We start from the raw sequence: 14,034 nt of genomic DNA on the forward strand, positions 1-14,034 counted from the left end.
GTGTGGAGGGGCAGAACTTCAGCTCCACTCATATCTCCAATGCCTCAGTCTAACACACACGTGCAGTTGTGGATGCTTCACTGGATTCTGGGAGGATTAAACTGAACTTCTGATTGACAAACACCATGAAGCAGATTTCAAACTGTACAAACTGAGAGATCTTTACCTGCTGCAGGGGGGGAGAAAACTTTTCTTCAATGTCTAATTAAGGGTGAGTCGATTTTTTTGTAATTACAGCTAGTATTGCTCCTAAGTACAGATTTGTGATCGGATCTTTCACTTTGCTGAGGCAGAATTAATGGTGAACTTCTTCTCTTTCTCTCTGCTATATTGATTATCCTGGTGGAATGATTTTGTTTTTGTTTTATGCTCTGTAGGAGTTTTTGTTCTAAACCAAAATCATGTTCAACACCTACATAAAGAGTCTGAATGATATGGTATTTTCCACGGTAAGCTCACAGGTTATAAGCTCTCCTGCATGTATTTGCTGTGCTGAGAGATGCATGGCCGTACTAAAACAAAAAAAAAATGTCTGTGAACAAATAATCCCGACCTATATTTACTCTTGATGCCAAGCCTGCACTCCCTCCCTTTGTTCATTGACCGTTAATGATATTTGCATAATCATGTGTAACTACTCGTGATAGTTTGCACATGTTCATATTGAAATATGCATGTTTACTGACTGCAGATGCACACTCGTAAGCAGGAATTAATGTGAGTTGTTTCTCCGTTTTGGTTTAGTCTGAGACCCCCGACGAGCAGCCGAGCACCGGGGTCCTGGGCCGTATTGGGAGCTGGTTATCTCCATGGAAGGCAAAGGGTCCAAAGAGTCCCACTGAAGATGACTCCCCAACCAGTGATCAGGCTCGTTGGTCAGGGGAAGGCAAGGAGAGTGAGGAGTCTGTGAGACCCTGGGCGGGGGAACAACAGTGGAAGGAGAAGGAGGAGGAGAAGGACCACAGCTCTGGTCCCAATACGCTGGGACTCTCCAGAGACAGTTTCCTTTGTGAGAGGAGGGACGCCACACAGTCTGCCCGCAGACACGACTCTGCTGTGAGTAGCACTGAGACAGGAGAGGGAGGTCCAAAGGAGGAGGAGTTTGTGGAGAGGGAGGGGAGGGAGGAGAGCAGCCAGGGTGCTTCAGCGAGTGGGAATCCTGAGAGGAATGCCAGTCATCTGACACATCTCTTTTCCTCCTCTGAACAGGGCGCTGACCGGGCCCACACCCAGAGACAAGCACAGGCCCAGGCAGGCAGGAGGCTCCATGTGTACCTGGAGGACACCAGCGTGTTTCACCACGGCCAGGACACAACAAAGGAAGTCGTTCGCACTAAAGTCCCAAAAAGCCTACAGATCCTCCAAAAGACAAAATCATCCCCTAGTTTAGATCTACCAAACAGCCCAACCTCAACAAGTGCAGAGAGCAGAGGGACAAATGTGAGGCCTGCAGCTGAGGCACAGAGTTATTACAGCGATCCAGTGGGAGTGCCACGGAAATCACACAAAGACCCAGAGTTAGAGCCTGAACTTGATCAAGAGCAAACAGAGGCAGACAGCATGGGGCGTAAAAATCCAGCCAAGAGGAGACAGAGAAAGAACTCTCAGGGAGATGGGGGGAGCAGCCCCCAGGAGAAAATGCCTCCCAGTGCACAGCCTGTCCCAGAGGGTTCCCTCTCATCAGATAACCCAGTGACCAGTGCTCAGGGCAAAAGTCCAAGCACTCACATGGGAGAGCCGTCTGAAAACTCCTCCCCCAATCTAAACCTCACCTCTCAGGCCTTGCCTAAGGGAGGGGAAAACAAGACTTCCTGCTCTGATAGCGACAAGCAATTGGACAGCTTCCAGGATTCAAACTCAGTCGTTGCAGACACTCTGGTGCGGGCGGTTGATGGGGACGCAGACATGGAGGAGGACAGCAGCCTTTACAAAGTGGAGAGGAAGACGGAGACGCCGGAGTCTAAACGCAGGAGTATGAAGGTTTCCCGGAGCGAGGTGAAGTTCTTTAGTAAACATGTGCCGCTGAAACCCGGGCAAAATCCAGCGGGAGACGGCCAGGATTATAAATCTAAGTTAAAGAATAACCAAGGCGAAGAAAAGGAAAAACCCAAACCGGAGACTAATGCAAGGTGAGTTAAAGTTAGACCGAGACCAATGTTTGATTTGTGAATGAATGAAACTGAGAATATAATTTCACTTTATTTGAATAGATGTTCTATTGTTCTGCTAATGCACCTCCCAACATAAGCAAACCTACCTGTCAGGCTTTTGTCTGGCACAACATCACTGTCAAAGCAGGGAATGTGTGTGCTGTGGGTGGAAAATGACAGGTGTATCCACAATGAAGCAGTAGTGTGAGTCACAGCATACAGTACAGCCTAATGCTTAAAGATTAGCACTATGAAGTATAGTTCACGTTAAATATGGGCTGGGTGAATAATGAGGCTCTTATACAAAAATAGGTCAAAAATCAACTTTGAATGTTTAAAATTCTATAAAGTATTAAAATATGTTTGCCTTAAGACCTTATTTACCTCTTTTCATACACAGACTACAAGATCCGAAGAAAACCGCAGAGGAGCCAAAACAAGTCGTCGGTCGGATCACAGATAAAATCAGCCTCTTTGAGCGCCAGCAGGGGGTGGAGGGCTTCAAGAAGACCTTCCAAACCCCGAGAAGCGCCGACGTCTCTCCGGTCAGGAGAGCCACAGACAGGCTGAAAGCAATTCCCGAGTTGTCATTCCAGAGGTCAAAATCGGCCGAACGCCACGACACGATCAAGTCCAAGGCCGGGCCACTGGTTGGGGAGAAACCAATGACAATCAAGGAACGAGTGAGGAACTTAACGGAGGCCTCGAAGTCAGAGGCTAAGCCTGCACTGCCACAGAAGCAAACCATGACAGGAATGTCTCAAAAATCCACATCCTCTTTGGCAGCCCCTGCCGTAGAGTTGCCAGAACGGGACAGTCAGGGTAAACTGGATGCGAAAACAGCCAAGTCAGAGATAACAATAAAACCTGATGGACGAGATACCACGTCCGTAGGGGTAAATATTTCCATTCCAAAGGATCAACCGACAGACTCTAAGAAAACAGACACAGCGACCTATAAAGCAGGAGATCAGGGTGTGAAACCTAAGAGCATTGAGTCAGACATATCGGCTAAAGTAACGGCTGATTCTTCAGAAACCACTGGTGACATTAGTCAGCTGCCCAAGGGTCCGAGCAGAACGGGGTCGCGCTCTAAAAGAAGGAAAAGCAGAGATCCTAAAAGTCCCCTCAGCCCAGACAGCGAAAACAGATCTACACCCAGAGAAACTACAAGTCCCATCAGCCCAAACAGTGAAAACAGATCTAGACCTAGAGAAACTACAAGTCCCCTCAGCCCAGACAGTGAAAACAGATCTACACCCAGAGACCCTACAAGTCCCATCAGCCCAAACAGTGAAAACATATCTAGACCTAGAGAAACTACAACCACCACCAGCTCAAACAGTGGAAACAGATCTACACCCAGAGAGCCTACAACCACCATCAGCCCGAAAGGTGAAAATAAATCTACACCCAGAGAGACTACAAGTCCCATCAGCCCGAAAGGTGAAAACAAATCTACACCCAGAGAGCCTACAAGTCCCATCAGCTCAAACAGTGGAAACAGATCTACACCCAGAGAGCCTACAAGTCCCATCAGCCCGAAAGGTGAAAACAGATCTACACCCAGAGAGCCTCCAACTCCCATCACTCTGAAAAGTGAAAATAAATCTACACCCAGAGAGCCTACAACCACCATCAGCCCGAAAGGTGAAAATAAATCTACACCCAGAGAGACTACAAGTCCCATCAGCCCGAAAGGTGAAAACAAATCTACACCCAGAGAGCCTACAAGTCCCATCAGCTCAAACAGTGGAAACAGATCTACACCCAGAGAGCCTACAAGTCCCATCAGCCCGAAAGGTGAAAACAGATCTACACCCAGAGAGCCTCCAACTCCCATCACTCTGAAAAGTGAAAACAAATCTTCACCCAGAGAGCCTACAAGTCCCATCAGCCCGAAAGGTGAAAACAAATCTACACCCAGAGAGCCTCCAACTCCCATCACTCTGAAAAGTGAAAACAAATCTACACCCAGAGAGCCTCCAACTCCCATCACTCTGAAAAGTGAAAACAAATCTACACCCAGAGAGCCTCCAACTCCCATCACTCTGAAAAGTGAAAACAAATCTACACCCAGAGAGCCTCCAACTCCCATCACTCTGAAAAGTGAAAACAAATCTACACCCAGAGAGCCTCCAACTCCCATCACTCTGAAAAGTGAAAACAAATCTACACCCAGAGAGCCTACAAGTCCCATCAGCCCAAATAGCGAAAACAAATCTACACCCAGAGAGACGACAACCACCATCAGCTCAAACAGTGGAAACAGATCTACACCCAGAGAGCCTACAAGTCCCATCAGCCCGAAAAGTGAAAACAAACCCACACGTAAGACAGAGGTCAGAGAGCAGGTGGATAATACAGTGGTGTCTGCCTCCAAAAAGCTCACAGCCAAAGTTTCATCCTCATCTGATGAAGGAAACACATCAGAAAAACCGTCGCTGTCTGATGCCAAACAAAAAGCTTTTAAAAAGGAAGCGGATGTTTCTGAAAAACTGAAAAAACAGGTTGACTCCTCACTTACAAAGAAGAATGTTGACAAACCAGCGAACGCACAGAAGGGACTCCCTGATCCGTCTGTCAACAGAGACGAACCTGATGCCCCCGCTCGTAACAGAGGAACAAGGAAGCCCATTGACAAGGATCCTGTAACTTTACCCCGAAAGGAGGAAAAGGCCGGGGGTCTGGTGTTCACACAGGAGAGAGAAAAGGCCTCCAAGGGCAGCGGGGAGAATTCAGCCCCCTCACCCTCTGCTGACCAGCCTCCCTCGAAGGAGCAGGCCTCAGCAGTTGAAAACCTCAAATTTGATAAAGAGTGTGCTGTTCAACACGACTCGAGAAGCAAAGAAAAAGTGAGGCAGCCCGGTCAGAGAGACAAAGGGCAAAAATCGCAACCTCAAGACAAGAACACGGACTCGATAAAGCCGACTGAGTGGGAGGATGCCGAGAGGCAAGAGAAGTCAGGGAGTGAAAATGCAAATCAGACTGAGAAGAAAGACAAAGATAAAACACAGCTGCTCCAGCGTTCAGATTCCAAGACAGCGGGTGGTCAAGGTGACTCGGGGAAGGAGGGAAAGGCTGCGAAGGGCGATGAAAGAAAAGTCGCTGAAAGAAAAGAGGAGCACATAAAAGACAGGACAAAACAGGAAGCTGACAAACCAGAGGCATCAGAAAAGACCAGCAGATCATCAGACGATCACAAAGGTCAAAAAGGTGATATTTGTGCCGTCGTCGAGGCTAATGAGGCGGTGAGTCAGACCAAGCCTGATAAAGGGCCTTTGAAGGGAGCAATAGAAACAAAAGTGCGAACAGAAAGCTCTGGAACAGAAGTAGGTCCCGTGGTCATTGCAGCCGAACCACAGCCTAATTCTGTATCAGTGGAAAAAACGAAGCATTCGCTCGATGACTCACATACAGACAGAGCTAATGATGTCGAGTTCTCCAGCTCCGAGCCTAATTCCAAAGCAAAAGCAGCGGCCGAGGAGGTGTCCATAAAAGCCTCCAATTACACTCCAGCTCTGATAAATGTACAGACTGGCAATATGGCAAAGGAAGAGCCTTCTCCTATTTCTGTCTCTAAACCTAAGAGAAGCCCGAGAGCAGGGCAGGATGACAGGAAAACCACTGTTAAAGCAGAGCTCTCAGAGGAGAAAATCTCAGGAGATGTAGCAAAACTAGTCCCGAGCTCTACTCGCATGAGCACAGAAGAAAAAGCCCAGCGCCGTCCTGATAGTAACGCTTTAAAACCCACAGTTCATGAGACAGAGAGGACAGCTGAGGAAACATCCAGGCCGCTACCAAACGAGCGTCCTCTAGTTCCTAATGGTGACGTCTTGTCACATTCACAGCTCCTCACAGTCAAAAAGGAAGCAGGCGATAACAAGCCGAGTCAAAAAGCACCCACTTCCCCAGAGGCTGAGAAACTGACCCCAGGGTCACCCCAGCGTTCGCCCATGAAGAAGCTCCATTTGCCGCGGGGACTAAGCAGAGACGATGCTACGAGACAACAAGACGCTCCCTCGAGCTGGCTGGATGTGGACTTCCCCAAACGGAGGCTTAAAGTCTCCGAGCCCAAACTGAGCTATTCTGGGAGTGAAAGCAACCTCCTGGACACTGATCTGGACGACGAAGATTTCGTCGAGAAGATCAAGAAACTTTGCGCCCCCTTCTCCTTCCCGCCACGCAAACACACCCAGCTTAGGCCACCTCAGCCCCTCTTTGCCATGCCGGCGATCAAAGAGGCCCGCTTCGAAAAGACGTTTGACCCCGAGGAGTTTAAGTTCGGCTTGAGGAAGAAGGATCAGTTCAACTACGAAATGCCGAGCATGTTAGCCAAGCTCAAGAAAACCGAGAAGAAATCTGCTGTGAAGCCCGCAAGGGCCAGTTTGGCCGATAGGTGCCTGCTGCTCAGCAGCCTGGAGAACGACTCTCGGCACAGGGAGAAAACCCCAGTGAATGATGAGGATGATGACAAAGAGGAGAAAGACAATAAGGTCAGGGTGAAGTCTCGCTTGGAGGGGAGCTGTGTCCTCAGCAGCCTCACCTCCACCAGCTTCAGAGGGAAGAGGAACGGAGCTCAAACACAGGCGGACGCCAGCAGCTCTGGGGATGTTTCTCCCACCAGCCCCCACCAGCTGAGCCCTCCACCCATGCCAAGCCCGACGGCCCACGCACCAGTCAAAGACACACTGGCCAAGCAGAGCTCTGCCCTGAGCGGCAGAGAGGAAGCCCAGGCCGCGGAGGCTGTGGTCAATGACTCAGGTCCTCCGCTTCCTTCCTTTAACGACATCAAGCTGCCAGACTATTTGGAGAAGTTCCTCCAGCGGGAACCAGCAAAACCAGTGCTAAGCACACAAGGACAAGAGGAAGTCAATAGAAAGGTTTGTTTTCTTTACATTAACTTCACTGCTTAAAGACGACCTGGTTGTAAATGTGCTTGTCCTCATAACTGAGATTTTCACTGGTAAAAATACCTTTCACAAGCTCAGACAAGTTGAAGTGAAGCAAAGCTACACAAGCTACAACAACAATCAGAGTGTGATCATTGTCTAATGGAAGTTTCTAATGTTTCCAAATGGCGATGCAAGTCATCTGAGGACATTTTTATCTGTAGAGAATCACAATAAACTTGTCTTTGTCTCAGGTTGTCGAGAAAATGACGACTGTGGTTCCTGGAGGTGAAGCAGACATGGCTGTAAAACCAGGTCCGCTGCTTCCTGAGGCTGTTCCTCCACGTTTCCCTGGGATTCCTCCGAACAAACATCCTGCTCTGCCTGAGAGGCCTCTGGCTCAGCCGCATGAGAAACCTGCTCATCATGTCAGTGAGCCACACACGCGTTAAATCGTATATATCACAAATTAACACATGTATATGGGCATTAGCCGCCAGCTGCACTTGGAGACACTATTTATTATTACTGATATTTCTGTTAAAGCTGCACCACATGTCCAAAGCTTCTCTATTCACACTACCTCTGGAGATTTGTCTAATTTGTCTCTTTGATTGAATTTGTACTAGTGACAATTACTATATGTGTTTAGGGCTGTATCATTTCCATGAAAAAAAGTATATAATTCATACTAATTACATACTCATGTAAACCAGAGTAAATTGCTGCTTTCAAATGGAACTTGTGGTTATGATGCAGGAGCAAGCGAGCAGTCAGGTAACCTGCTGCAGGGAATTCAAAGTCATTGTGACACAGGGAAAAAAGAGGAGGCTGTTTTATTCAGACGCATTATACAATTCAAAAGAAAGACTCCAGACAATAAAATACTTTTACTTTCCAACCAACAACAAGATAAATTCAGTGGCCTCAAGCGTTTCTGAAAACATCAGCAAACATGTCACAACTCGAGGACTCTGAGCTTCATGTGAATTCATCTCATGAACACGATAAACAAAAACCCAATTTCACACCAGCAACAATTTATTTAATACTGATAGAAGTGATTGTTATTCAAATATGTTAAACTGTGAGTTTGCCAGAAGACACATTTTGTCCGACCAACAGTCGAAAAACAAAAGCAAACAAGTGATCTGGCATTTCCTCAAATAATTTGATGAAAAAAACTGTTATTGAGCTTTTCAATTGTTGTTATTGACGTTTTTTCAGTTTCTCTTTACTGACATTTGAATCCGTCAACTTGAAAGCTGCCAAATGTGCGAGCACATTCAAACACCTTCTTTCTACTCGCTCTGCTTCTACGTGCAATGCTTTGAATTCAAGTGTAAAACAGCCTCTGTGGACTGACTCTGTCTCGAGAAGTAAACTAAAGGTCGGTCAGGACAGTCAACAGACACAGGGCTGCTGCACAAAGCAGAGTGCAGGTCAACATTTCTGGCATTTTACAGATGTTTGTCGTGCACTTCCAACTTTGTCCCCATGGTAATTCTGTGTTTCTGCATTCCAGATAAGAGTCGACAAGGGATTTCACAAGCGGCCTGGAAAGGTACAGTAGACGCAGCTTGGCCCACTTAGAGCAGAAACAAGATGGAGGCAGGACTCTGGACAGACAACTCTGTGTTCTCTGGAAACATCTGCTTTTCATACGCTGTTCTTGAGGATAAACAACGTATTTAAAAAAAAACAGCGTGGGGCAAGTTCTCAGCTGGATGTGATTACAATCACAGAACACAGCGCTGCCAACGCAGTGAAAACTTGTGGTTTTTCATTGTTGTGCAACTGCAGTCGTAGAACGAGAGATACTCACTCCCCTGCTGTGCAGTGTTCGCAGTTTCTCTCCCGGGGATCTTCTGTCATGAGTGCCATTTAAAAAAAAAAAAGAAGCACACTGCTTGAAAAGGCTTTTGAGATCCAAGTTGTTGCTGTTGACTACCAGGTCTAAAGAGCAACCCCTTTTAGCTCATGCACTAAAATGTTACTTTATTGTAAAGTGCTGCCTCACATTAGCAGTATGAGTGTGTGTGTGTGTGTGTAGCAGTAACTGTAACTCAGGAGAAAAATGTAGGAAAGTGCTTTACTGTAGTTCCTCTTCTGCAGCACAGTGAGTCATCATCATGCAGTACACATGTCATGCATTTTGCCATTTACTTTTCTCTCTCCGTGGCCAATGTGTTGATCTTTTTTTGACACTGCCCCTCATCTCTTTACGCAGATGGTGTTATTTGAGAAACCGGAGTTCGGTGGCCAAGCGTATGAGATTCACAGGGATGTAGCAGATGCCACGGCTCTGCAGCTCTCGCCCCTCATATCTGTGAAGGTTGTCAGAGGATGGTAAGTCGCAGGATTCAACCAGAACTCAAGGACAATGGGAAGAAAATTGTGAACTGAGGTGTAGTTTGAATTGATCGAAGTGTTGATTGTTATGGCTGCTGGATGTGTCACAATTTAATGAAATAGTTGCGTTGAGAGTTCCACAATTGATAAATATAATTATTCACTGTACATAAGGAGCCAGCGGGGTTTCACTCGGATAGTTCAATCCCTTTTTCTTTTATTGTTATATTTGAATAGACTGTAGATTGTATATAAAGATGGATGACATGCCAACTGGTGTCAGCCTGCAGTAATCATGAACCCTGCCTCCTCCATGTTAGTGCATGGAGGAATCATACTACTTGTAATACTGTCTATATAGCCACTGTTATTCTTGACGGATGTGTAAAGGGATTTAGCATCTTGGGAAACACAATTGTTCCTTTTTCTTGAGGAGAGTTAGAGGAGAAAATCAATTCAGCTCTGATAACAGTCTGTTAGATATAGATCTGCAGCCTGCGGCGCGTTGGCTTAGCATAAAGAGTGAAAACATGTCAGTGTTATGAGGGCAAAGTGTCACTTTTACACTTCAGTTCTGTGACAGATTAACCAAATTGGTGATGATGCTGTTGCAGTTTTTTTAAAACTCACAGATAAGTGATATTGCTTCTCTCTATTTGTCACTTTCAACTTTCAGCAAGAGAGAACATTTAAATTTAAGAAAATATTGCTAAAACCTTTTAATCCTGTATTAGGATCACGTGCTTGTGTCTTATGATGTTGTATGTTTTGGTTTTCTCACCACAGCTGGGTGCTCTACGAGAAACCCGACTTCCAGGGCCGCACCATCGCCTTGGAGGAGGGGGGGATAGAGCTGACAAACATGTGGGCCGAGCCCGCTTCGGAGACGGAACCACAAAACCTCCCGCCCATGCTGATTGGCTCTGTTCGACTTGCTGTCTGGGTGAGTGCACCGATCAAACGCTTCCACCTCATCTGGCCTTTTAATATCTCAATATCCACATTGTTGCCGACTCACATGGCCTTCGAAAAAAAGTAGCTAATTGCTCCATCGATCCTCAGTCCTGAATCCTCCAGAAGAGAAAAGAATAAGACGTCAAGACCTTACTTGGTGTTATTGTGAAGAAGGATTTAAGGACCCGTGTGGGCCACTGCTAATAATCACTGTGCTTGTTTCCACGCGTCTGCAGGATTACAGCATACCCCATATTGATCTGTTTACTGAACCAGAGGGCCACGGGAGAGTAACACCATACCACGATGACACAATAGAGACGGGCTCGTTTGGCGTCCCGCTGAGCACGGCTTCCATCCAAGTGCACTCTGGGGTGTAAGTGTGGCTGCCTCTGCGAAACCAATCATTGAGATCTTCGTGAATGACCTATGTGTTACAGCAACGAATAGAGCTGTGTGTGTTTGTGGAGGGTTGTGTAACTGTATCTCAATCTGTGTGCGCTTGATCAGACTTGTAAAAGAATCTGCAAATGCCACTTTTGTCATCCATCCTATACCGTTTAACTTTCGGGGGTCAAAGGGAGCTGGAGCCAATCCCAGCTGACATTGGCCCAAAGGCAGGGTTATACCCTGTATGGGTCGCCAGGGTATCACAAGACCAATGTACAGAGATAACCAACCATTCACATTCACATTCACACCTACGGTTAATTTAATCATGTCTTTGGACTGTGGGAGGAAGCCAGAGTAGTCAGAGAAAACCCACGCAGACACGAGGAGATGCAAACTCCACAGAGAAAAACCCTGATTTGACCTTCTTGCTCTGAGGCAGCGGTGCTAACCGTGCCGCCGCTTCCTGCACCTTGTAACTTACCCATCGATTGTTGGAGGAGGCTGTCTCCCTGACATTTGCAACCATGCCCAAGTTTGGTTGGCACCCTCCTTTTGGTCATTTATTTATTTATTTCACAAAGTGCACAGGAAAATTGATGGAAAATGGCCTCCGTGCTTGCCTCAGGGTAAAAAGAAAACATTCTGAATACCGGTGGATACGGACAAATCTCCACACGCATTTGCATATCCACTTAGACACCACAGAAGTGCAGTAAAAATCACGATAGCCAAATGGGAGTCCCAACTGATTTGTAACTGCCGAGCAAAACACCTTTTCAGCAATTAGTACCTATGTATGCATTTAAAGATGTATCTATACATTCATAGATCTATATGCACATGTTTGCAGATTCAACTACACGTTCGCAAATCTGATTCCTGCGCACACAGATTCTGAATGCACATTTGCAGATTCTTTTACACATTTGCTAATCTGATCACGCACACAACTCTCCGAAGTCACACAAAGAGTATTGCGGCAATATTGGCCCACGAGTCAATCACAAGACAAATGGTCTAATTATGGTGATTGATACGAGAGGGAGTAAGAGGGGTTGATTTTATTTGAAATACGATTCATTCAGTCGCTGAAAAGTGAAGGAGTGCCTTTGTTTTGCAGCAGCAGAAAACCAAGTAATGAGACAACTCCAGTGACTTTTGTATTGATAGCGACAAACTGGAGGAGGAGACTTTCTTCTCTTCAATACGTTGAGCCTGCTGAGCCGCCTGTTTTAATGGGATCCTCAGTGTTTGACTTTGACAAATAGCTGAGAGATGATAATCATTACTAAGCTCCTGAGTGTTTATCTTCGTCTTTGGTCGGACTCACGCTCATTTTACTGCTCAAGAATGTCTCTCCTGCCGTTGCATGTCAGAGGAACGTGAGAGAGCGGGAGAGAGAGAGAAGGTGTGGGCACACTTGGAAAACGTGCAGAGGTGGAGACTGAGAAGTAGACCGATGGTTGAGTGAGAAACAGGCATAGGTGCGGAGAGAATTTGGCAGAGGGGAGCGTGTTTTTCCACATGAGAGCTGGAGGCATTCGGGACGTTTTGTGCCCTGCCCCTGGCGAGGTTAATGACAGCAGACCTTTTTCCCACAGCTATTTTCGTAGGTTTACCTTGGCAGTCGCACCTCCGCTAGAATCCTACCATTTTGGGGATTGTTTTATCATTTCCCAGAACCTCAACATAATTTACAACTTGCCGTGTCATCTCTGCTTAGTTATTAATAATTTACCTCTGCGACAGTTGGAGGAACAACTGTTCAGCAGATGTACGTAGTTTTGCGTCTGACAGTTGTACTGTAGCTTTTACTGTGGCCCAGCTTGGTTGACTTCCCTGAGCAGACTGACTCATTTGCTCCTCCTAGTATGTGTCCTTCAGCGCCATAAGGTTGGCATCACTTCTTGGTATCGTTTCCTCGCTCTGGCAGACTGAGCTGGGTGTATATGTTCTTCTCCCCAGAGGCTCACATGTGGTGATCGGTATGTGGCTTTGAGCTGTGCCACACAATGGCTCGGAATACCAGAGGTCGGGGCATAGTTCCAACAACGGCTGCCGACACAGTAAAAAGTGAATTGTTAAGAAAAATGCTTTGAACTGAGGCTTACCATTCCCAAGATGTTTTATTTTAAAGCAAATAGATTTTGTTCTCGGCTCTGGTTGCGTGCCTCACATCTGAGGTCGATAGAAAATACCCAATTAACATACTCCCTTGACTTATGATGTAATGAGCAGAAGGTATCAATCATACTTATCTGTGTTTTAAGGACACAGGAGCCACTGACTTCCTTTACAAGTCATGCAAGGTTTTGACTCACAGTGAATTGAAAAGATTATTTTAAATAACCTTAAAGGTTAATCATTTTAATTTGGGTTATTACTTGGAAAGATTGTGATGCTCTAATGTTCAGAAAACGCATCACTTTGCTCAAACTGTCCATTGCTGCAGCTCCTCTTTTCAGCCTCTTTCTAAAACACTTTCAGCTTCTGTCTCTTTAAGCCCCCCCGCCTGATAAAGCCCGGTTTGCTCCGATTGGCTAGCTGGTCCCCTCTGTTGTGATTGGTCAACCGCTTCTAGCCCATTTAGGAAATGTCACTTTACGTGGCTTTGTTAGGGGGCGTGGCAGACAAGCAGTTAGAGGTGGGAATTGTTGTCACATGACATCGTGATGATGCATACGTTTTTGTCGGACTACTGATGAAGCGTTTTAAGAGTAAAGAGATTCCTTTTTCACGTACTTTGGGTTTTTTTTAACGTGCGGAACTCAACACAATAAAATATATCATCAAAAAAAAAGAAAACGTATAATATGTGTCCTTTAAAACTCCCAGGAGGCACAAACTAGACAAACCTTCTGGCTTAACGTTTAATCAACATGTTCCTCTGTCCTGCAGGTGGCTGCTGTTCAGTGACCCGGGGTTCCAGGGTATGCTGGCTGTGCTGGAGACAGGAGTGTACCCTTTTCCTGAGGCCTGGGGTTTCCCCTCACCCTTCGTGGGATCTCTCAGACCTCTGAGAATGGTGTGTGTGACATTTATTGTACACTGCAGAGGACACTACACGTTCATTTGCTCTTTACAGCCATGCTTGTGCGGTGGTTCTTATAGGAATGCTGGTTGGTGGGTCGTGACTAAAATATCTCAGGCACGGTTGAATTTCAATGAATTCTTTTAGAGACATTAGTGATTCACAGAGGATGGAGCGCACTGACTTTGGTAAATGGTCTGTATTTATAAAGTGCTTTTCCGAACCTATGGGCAACTCAAAGTACTTTATAATGTGTGTCTCA

At 46.2% G+C, this 14,034-nt stretch overlaps 1 protein-coding gene across 1 annotated transcript in view; it reads left to right on the forward strand.

Moving 5' to 3' along the window:
- Positions 1 to 14,034, forward strand: part of LOC117758818 (beta/gamma crystallin domain-containing protein 1-like) — a 26,590-nt gene continuing 12,556 nt past the window's right edge. Inside the window, exons 1-11 of the mRNA XM_034580784.1 lie at positions 1 to 211; positions 378 to 449; positions 745 to 1,056; positions 1,210 to 2,129; positions 2,551 to 7,033; positions 7,297 to 7,470; positions 8,568 to 8,606; positions 9,273 to 9,391; positions 10,181 to 10,337; positions 10,585 to 10,724; positions 13,640 to 13,766. Coding sequence (XP_034436675.1) covers positions 402 to 449; positions 745 to 1,056; positions 1,210 to 2,129; positions 2,551 to 7,033; positions 7,297 to 7,470; positions 8,568 to 8,606; positions 9,273 to 9,391; positions 10,181 to 10,337; positions 10,585 to 10,724; positions 13,640 to 13,766 — 6,519 coding nt within the window. The 5' untranslated portion in view covers positions 1 to 211; positions 378 to 401. The remainder of the gene's footprint in view (positions 212 to 377; positions 450 to 744; positions 1,057 to 1,209; positions 2,130 to 2,550; positions 7,034 to 7,296; positions 7,471 to 8,567; positions 8,607 to 9,272; positions 9,392 to 10,180; positions 10,338 to 10,584; positions 10,725 to 13,639; positions 13,767 to 14,034) is intronic.

Source organism: Hippoglossus hippoglossus, chromosome 24 (genome assembly GCF_009819705.1).
Source record: "Hippoglossus hippoglossus isolate fHipHip1 chromosome 24, fHipHip1.pri, whole genome shotgun sequence".
Lineage (NCBI taxonomy): Eukaryota > Metazoa > Chordata > Actinopteri > Pleuronectiformes > Pleuronectidae > Hippoglossus > Hippoglossus hippoglossus.